This window comes from Asterias amurensis, chromosome 12, assembly GCF_032118995.1.
Source record: "Asterias amurensis chromosome 12, ASM3211899v1".
NCBI classification, from domain to species: Eukaryota; Metazoa; Echinodermata; class Asteroidea; order Forcipulatida; family Asteriidae; genus Asterias; species Asterias amurensis.
In genome coordinates, this window is record NC_092659.1 from 1,950,704 (window position 1) to 1,959,312 (window position 8,609).

Below are 8,609 nucleotides of genomic sequence, written 5' to 3' on the forward strand. Positions count from 1 at the left end.
AATTAATAAAATATTGTGACTATAAATCTGATCTTTTCAAATGTTGTTCTTTTATTTTGTTTATTTTTTCTCTTTGTTGAGTAATCAAAACACTTGCATACATTTACGCAGAGTGACAAAGTATTAACAAAACTGGATTTGATCAACTGCTGGTTGCGAAAACTTAAATTACTTAAAATCCTTGCCTTCATCTTTGGGAGAATTTATACTCCCTAACCCAGGTTTTGCCTCATGTGCCTTCCCGTCAAATTATACTAAACCATTCCCTCTTAAAGCGTCTTGGCCGAGTGATTAAGAGCACGGAACTCAAACTCTGTTTTTTCTGTTCAGCAGATTGTGGGTTCGAATCACTCAGTCGTGACACTTGTGTCCCTGAGCAAGACACTAGACTATAATTGCATCTCTCCATCCAGGGGTTAATCGGTACCTATGAGGGCAGAGATGGTTCTTGTGATTGATTTAGCAGAGTAGCACATATTTGTTGTACGGGATGTACATGTATACTCCCCAGGGAGCTGAGTTGGTTCAAGGAATTAAAACGGCCCAGTGACCAATGGTAATAAGAAAGGTATTATTAATGTTGTCCTCTGAAGAACTTTCCTTCTTATCCCAATTCATCATCCCTTAGAAGTTGCCTCCTCCTTAATTCCAGCTCCAAGGAACCCGACTATTCATGAATCGTCCTCCCAATACAGCATCTGGGTGAGTGACTCCACACTAGAGTTGAATGTATCCCTACAGTACGGTGAGCAACAGTTGAAGATGAACGGCAACTTGCGCACGCCGAATGCCTTGCTGCACGGACGAATCACTCGCAGGCCTGGCCCGTATAAAGGCCCCTGACAGCAATCGCATATGGTATAGCTGCAGGAAAAGAAACATACGTGTTAAGAAAGTAGTGCTAAGGATACTGTTTAGTTTTCTCGTAGCTTATTTGTTTGCCTGACTAAGTATATGATTTGGTTTCATCTACCATTGACAATTGACAAAACGGTTTTGTACATGAATTATTCTGGCGGAGTTTTGACCTGCCCCTCTTCTAACCAAATCACACTCCTATTTTGATTGACACCTCCTCTAGAATGTGCAGGTCCAACTTGGGATATCATGGCATATGAGCTGACTAACTTGTCCTGTGTAGCAAATTTTTAATACAAAAGTTTTTAACCAAACCCAAGTGATTCTTACCTGTCTAGAACAGAGCAGAGGAAATCTGGCAAAGCACGAGAGTTCCCATCCAGGTTGCAGTGTTTCACTGTGAGCGCAGACAGATCTAAGAGCCTCTGTAAAACAAAACAAAAGTACGAATGAACAGGGTGTCATTGCCGAGCGGTTAAGAGCATCGAATCATGTTCTGTCATCAGGGTGTGGGTTCGAATCTCGGTCATGACACTTTTGTCATTGAGCAAGACACTTCACTAATGTTTCTCTTCACTCAGGAGTATAAAATGGTACCTGCAAAGGGAAGAGGTTGATGTTGTGTTCGAAAAAGCCTTAGCAGTGCACTGGCATCCGGGAAAAAAAATGGATAACAGTGTTTTCAAGAGAGTCTTTCAAGAAGCCATAAGTTCATATGAAATCTGGATTTTTTACTGCCTTCCCCCTTCCCTGCTGTTTTTCTTCTTCCTTTTTTTTTCGAAAGTGCAAGCAAATAATGAGAAAAAAAAAACATTTTTGTTGCACACAAATGTGTGCGCTTTTAGTTGCCTGATAAAGGCTTCAGGCATAAACTCTTTCTAAGATTGAAATATTTGAGTGAGAAATCACCTCTTTCTCAAAAGTTACTTCAAAGAGTGTCATTTCTCACAATGTTTTACACTATCAATAGCTGTAAGTTTTTATGCTAACAATTAATTCCAGTAATCACTAATAGTGTCAAGTGCCTTTAAGATAACTTCCATGAAATGTCTTTCAAACAGCAAAAGGTATCTCACCTGGGGTTCATTTCGGCTGTTCTCTTTCCAGAAGAGTGGATGCATGAAATTATTGGTTACCCTCAGGTAGCGTAATTTCCTCAGCTTCAGGGCGGAGCAAGGCATACCAGGGAGTTGGTTCCCTTCTAGATTCAACTCACGAAGGGTTGACCTGCAAGTTCAACATAAATTACAAGAAATAATTGTTCTTTCTTATGATTAGACTGCAGTCGAATCACGAAACGCTAGGATTAATCCTATCTCGAGTTAGATAGAGTACCTTGTCCTAACTTAAGGTGAGTTCAATGTGTCCTAACGTCTATGGTTGCGGAACTTAACCAAAGTCCTAAGATTAACCCAAAGGTAAGAAGAGTTTGGTGAAATCGACTGGCTGGTATTTTTAGGTAATTCTGAGCAAGTGTATGTTTCCAAGAACAATTGGTTACTTGAGGTCTGCTGCCACCTAGCATCCCGAAACTCTTCCTTTCAGATACTTGCTCTACCATTTCAGTTAAAAAAATCAACATACTTACTTGAGATGTCGAATCTCACTCGGCAAGAAGCTCAGTTTGTTATAGGAGAGGTCCAGAAACTGCAGTGGGATTGTGAACAGGCTGTAGAAAAAAAAGGAGCAATTGGCGATAACAACATTTCAGAGAGCGTGGCGGCAACAAGTGGCTTGCACTACAAAAAACAAAAAGTGGCAAGATCTTCCTCTCATACATAAAGATCAATGAAAAAGTCAGGTCACATTTTTTGTTTCTCAAGTTAAAATTTCCTTAAGTTGACTTAGAGCAAGAAAAATCGCTTTTTGTGTTGAGCAAGTTTTTGTGCTTTCAGGCTAGGAGCTGCTTGTTGTGCATACTGTGCGAGTTTCCATTTCATAGCGTTGCTTTTCATAGCGTTGCTTACCATAAGCACACAAAAATTAACGATGTCACAATGCAAATCCATGGTGAACGCGCAAGTTTTCTTGAAATATGCTAACACCTCAGCAAATTTGTCTTTTACATTAAGCAATTTAAAGGGAAAGGGTGTGCTCTTACCTTGGTGGTAACGATGTTAAGAGGTTGAAGGAGACAACAAGAGTTCTTAGCTTCGTCAGGCGGTGTATCTCTAGAGGTAGTTCCTTCAGGGGGTTATTCCTCAGCTTCAAGACCTCTAAGCACCTCAGCAGCAACAACTCTTGAGGAAACACCTATTCAAAGAAAAGAATGCTTTGTAGTTGGGGTGTCGTGACCATCGGATAAGAGAACCAAACTACCTCTCAGTGCAACCCATGTTGCCTCTTGCACCTCCTCATCAAGTGAGTACAGCAACGAGATGCAAAGTAACATCTATTAATTTGCTGTACAATTAATATATGTTCAATTCTTTATAATTGCCAACAGCTGACAGAACTAGTGAGTGATGCTTTTGATGATCTTTTCTCTTGAAGTATCAACTTTTGTAACTCTTTAACAATTTGTTTGCGTATGACTCTTACTTTTTTATCAGCTTTGAGTATGTTTTTGCGGCAAAGCTGAAAGTTTTGTTTATTTTATTTGATTATTATTGATGAAAAGTGAGGCTCTGATAAGTTCTTCTGAAAGGAGAACTGTGGCTGGTGGGCTCAAAGGTGTTAGGTGGTATTCTCCCATTGTGTATGAGTGTCCTGTGTACTAGATCATATCATTTGCTCCAACACTCTATTTAATGATAAAAACACGATTTTTCTGATAAAACTTACCCTAAGATCGTTAAAAGACAGGTTCAGATACACCAGTGTCTTAGTTAAAGGTGAGATTTCGGGAAGAGACAGTATGAAGTGAGCCTGCAAGATTCATGCAAAAAACAAGAAACAAAACTCAAGATTAATTATCTATTTCTTCATGATGGTTTCTTTTACTGTGTCTCAGCCGTACCGTGACTTTTAAAAGTTACTTATCCTTTGGAAGAATCTGTCATTGTTCTCAGAGTCTAAAGATTGCAACTCTACTGTGGTGGAAGGGCTTGAGTGCTACACAAATCCAAAGAGCATTGTTCCCAGGAAACTTTATGGTCCTGGCAGGGATCATCCGAAGTTCAGCATATCCAGTAATTTTCTCTCACTCTATTAAAGTCCGATGAGTCTCTCATACAATAGTAATAACTTTAGATTTATATAGTGCATAATTAATGCTTAATTCCATATGCGCTACACTGTAGAGTGTATCAACTTAACACTCTACGACAACATAAGTGGAGAAATACCACCACTACAGGCACAACGACACATCAAAACAAGAATAGTAACACTATTTTAAAAAAGGTGTGTCTTTATGGCTCTCTTAAAATCATAGCGGGAAGATGTAGTCCTGATAGTCAAGGGCAGAGAATTCCTTGGAGCTGGAACCACACAGGAGCAGTCTCCATAGGTATGCATTACAAGTGTGTACTGCAAGGAGATGTTGTGATGATGAACGAAGTTTACATACTGGATTATGACTGTGTAAAAACATAGTGTTTTGAAAGACAAAGCTGTACCTTAAGGCTGAGAGCTAGTCCGCCATTGACGAGGCAGTCAAGTATTGCAAGCTCTGATGGTGTGATGGTGGAAGAGTCTTCCTCATCTGCAAAAATGGAAAACAAGACATAAAAGAACTGCTTAATCACAAAGATCATTATCAACATAAAATTCTAAAGACAGTGTACACTATTGGTAATTCTTAAAGACTAGTCTTCACAGTTGGTGTATCTCATAAAATATCAAACCTGTGAAAATTTTAGCTCAATCGACCATCGAAGTTGCGAAATGATAATGAAAGAAAAAACACCCTTGTCACACGAAGTTGTGTGCTTTCAGATGCTTGATTTCAAGACCTCAAATTCTAAATCTGCGGTCTCATTACTCGTTACCAAGTAAGGTTTTATGCTAATAATTATTTTGAGTAATTACCAATAGTGTCCACTGCCTTTAAACAAGGATAATCCTACCCTTTTAATTTTATCTGAAGTCCGAGTGCAAGTACCTCTCTTTAATAAGATAAGATAAGAACTTTATTATCCCACACTGGGGAAATTAAAATGCTTTGATTTGTAGATTACCAGCGTTTCCTCTGAATGTTTTCAGTGATGAGCCAGCAGCAACAGTAAGCTCGTCTTGTCACTAGTTTACTTTCACCAGTTTCATATTTAGTAGATACCCTTTTGAAGACTGGACTAGCCAGCCGGGATATATTGAGTGAATTTTGACTTGTCGTTGACCAGCGGACCACTGTTTAGGGTGAATGCTGATTACTTTTACTTCTCTCTTTAGAAAACCTTTTGGTTGGTCTTAATAAGAGCACCAAAGGGTAACAAACATCTTCCTACTATTCTTTCAAACTTACTGAAGGGAGAATTGCTTCGTCTGGATCCCTGGAAGTATTTTGAGACCGGCACGCTGAACATTGCCTCTCTACCTGTGCCTCCGTGTCTGTTGATAAAAATTATAAATTGTTTACTTCGACAAGTTGATCACATATATGAAGTATTTCAGTGATTGAATGTCCTTTTGACTGTGTTCTTTTTCTTCAACATTTGATGTTCCTTATCATTAGCTGTGTCTCAGATCAATGCAAAGTCGACAATATTTTTAATTATTCTAAGGGGAAATCTGTGCTGGGCGTCACCATTTGTTTTGCTTAGCCCAGCACCGCCCAGCGTGGCTACAACACTGATGCTTGACAAATTTTCAGTATTACCATAGTAATTTGTATTGTGACATCACACTTTACTTAGCAACCATGATTGACTTGCAGTTAAGATCAATCTTGGCTCTTTGTGAAATCGGCCCCTGATCTCACCTTGACATTGTTGCCAGTGCACTTGACGCAGACTCCGCCTGATCATAAGTCAAGGCAGCCATTGCAGGAGTCAGTGCCGTGGACATGTTCTCCAGGGTACCAGGCATGCTTCCGATCATCTCCTCATTGATCATGTTCCTCATCTGCTGGCGGATGATGCAAGCCATCTCGATAAGGAGCTGGTGTTGTGGGACTCTAGGTATCTGCTCTGGAATATCCTCACCTGACATTGGTTAAGAAAAACATAAATAAAGTGAAACTTAGTAAAAATTAACCACTATAAAAACTTACTTGGGAAAAGCACTGTTTTGAAAAAGGTTTAATTGAAGTAATATGGTTTTGAAAATTTTTCACTGCAAAAAATTTGAATCTGAGAAACGATTCATGCATGAATTTATTTCTCAAATTTTGCAAGGTTGCTGTCCGTCTGTTTGTCTGTGAATACAAAGCACAACTATTTGCTGTTTTCTAAGAAAGTAGGCACTGTATTCAACTCAAACTCTCACATATGACTTTTAATGGATCTTTCTTTATAATTTGTTCTCTAAGTGAGCATAATGTTGGAATGAAATAGTTCAATGACCCTCTTTAAAAGTATCAAAGTTTCTCAATATGGAACACACACAAAAATATCTTCAAAAAATTAGTGAAATATTGAATTTTAAGAGTATTTTAATAAGTAACACCCGCAGAGTTTGGCTTGGTCTAAATTGAAACCCTGATTGCAGAAAAACATCCTCTGTTAATATTACCTTTAATTTTTTTTATCCTTTTTTAATTTTTTTTTTATGTTAATATTACCTTTAAGTTCCGTAACGTTGATCTTTTCCTGAAGAGGCACATCTACAAAGGAGGCAAATAAAGTTGTCATCTTCTTGAAGTTCTGCTTTGACAGTACAGCCTTCTTTAATTTGTCTCGATGCAAGGGTCTCCCATAGGGTGCAAACTGAGCCTGGAAGTCTTCCAGAGTGAAATCTGGAGGAAGCTGATATCTAAGATGTTCATGATCAAGGTACAGAAACTCCTTCTTAACTTCAGGAATATGACGCGGAATGCGCAGTGGGAAACCATCCCGTCCACGAGGCTTGTAGGGTTTAACCAACGATCCGGGTTGGAACGTCTCCGCCGAGCCACTCCGGTGTAATTTATACCTGGACTCTAAGACGAATTTCAAGTCACTCCTGCTGATTGGGAGTCTGGGCGAGTTCACAGGACCAGAGTGGGATCGTTGGGATCGTGACGTCAAAGGCTTCAGCGGGATCTTTGGGGTGTTCTGAGGGGCAAACTGAGTCTCCTGAAACTCTGAGGCTAGTGAAGGTACAACGCTTGGGACCGGGGTGAGGTCACGACCTCGAAAGAGTAACTCCTCTTCCTCAAAGTCATCTACTTCATCCTGACTAAGACTTGCCAATGAAGGCAGGCTTTTGCCTTGAAGATATCCATTGTTGCTTCTCTTGGTTGTGGCGGGGGCTGAAGTCTTTGGAGCAGGTGGTGTCGTGGGGGACAGTGGTCTTCTCAATAGTTTCCCACCTCCTGAATTTCTGTGACTCTGGGGGAAAATTTTGTTTTGGTGTCAATTAACTTTAGCCATTAACTTTTTCAGTGACTAGCAAGCAGGACCAGTTACTGTTTGCTTGTCAGCTCACTAGTCCAGCAAGATTGTCCATATTTCTAAATTCTAGTTCTTTCAACATTGAACTTGCTAGCCGGACCACTGACTTTGGACTGTTTCAGTTCAGGCATGTTAATGGTCAGCAGGTCTCATTTAATTTACAAAGCTTGTGCCTTTAACTTTTGAACCAAGATTTTCTAAATCGACATGATCAAACCATGATCAAACCTGGCTGTTGTGGGGTCAAGTTTGAGCTGTAAACCATGCAGTGCACACCCTCGTCATGGAGGGTTCAAATCTGTATGATCTCAGATTGGGACAAGTCTCGAATCGAACGAAGTGGATGTTTATTTATAACTTTTAAATTATGAAACTAACCAAATAAAACTTTGTTCTTCGATCACATTTCTACTTTTTATTGAAAAGTTATCCCACGAATTGATTGACACTGTTTCTTTATTTGATAATCTCGTGTATTTTACTGAGAATACTTACGGGCATTATGTCGTATTTGGGTGTTTTTTACCACACTGATTTCCGATCAAAGTTTGTTTTCGCCATCGTTTGTTGTTGTCGTGATCACTAAAGACAGCGCCCTCAATAGTTAGTCTGCAGCCAGTCTTCAGGAAAATCCCGGCGGCTGTTTATTTACGGCTGTTGTCTGTCCCAGGGAAATCTGTCCCGCCGGAGATTCTGTCACCATCCAGGGATTGGTCCTAAACGTTCATCCAAATTTTCTGCTAGCAGACGTTTTGAAATTCGATTTGCTCCTAATAATGTTTATCAATTTTTCTGCTTGTTAGTAGAAATAATGTATGGAAATTTTTTGCGTTGTACACTACCCCTTTCGGGCCGCCGCTATAGACTATATACGAATTTCTGATAGCAGAACAATTAATATTTTGAAACGTATTCGAACATAAATTCTGTTTTTACTCTATACCAGATTTTGGGGTAAATGAGTTGTTTACTTTGGGTTCTTAATCCCTAACCCTGAACTCCCATTGAACCATGTGTGGTTGTCGAGAACATCTTCTACGAGTTTACGACTGTACATGATCTCCCTTTAAACCCGCACCTTTTATAAAAACGACTCCATCCAGATAACAATAGGTCTAGATAGGGCCTACTCATTATTTTAATACAAGGTTGTAGTTTATTTCCATATTTTTAGTCAGCCAAAACACATGAAACGATTATTATTCTGTTGGAACAAAATTACTGTTAAAGTGTTTGATTTTGTTTGTTCTTTTCTCTGTGAGGACTATTTTTCTTAAA

The 8,609-nt window shown here is 39.3% G+C and overlaps 1 protein-coding gene across 1 annotated transcript; it reads right to left on the reverse strand.

Annotated features, from left to right (window-relative positions):
* Window positions 1-44: 44 nt before the first annotated feature.
* On the reverse strand, window positions 45-7,918 carry LOC139944769 (uncharacterized). Its single transcript, XM_071941874.1, has 11 exons — window positions 7,827-7,918; window positions 6,521-7,268; window positions 5,720-5,942; window positions 5,264-5,349; window positions 4,419-4,504; window positions 3,643-3,726; window positions 2,960-3,111; window positions 2,447-2,527; window positions 1,935-2,085; window positions 1,189-1,283; window positions 45-864 (listed from the first exon to the last, which is right to left on the reverse strand). The coding sequence occupies exons 1-11, from the start codon at window positions 7,830-7,832 to the stop codon at window positions 672-674; spliced, it is 1,905 nt and encodes a 634-aa protein (XP_071797975.1). The 5' UTR covers window positions 7,833-7,918; the 3' UTR covers window positions 45-671.
* Window positions 7,919-8,609: the final 691 nt, after the last annotated feature.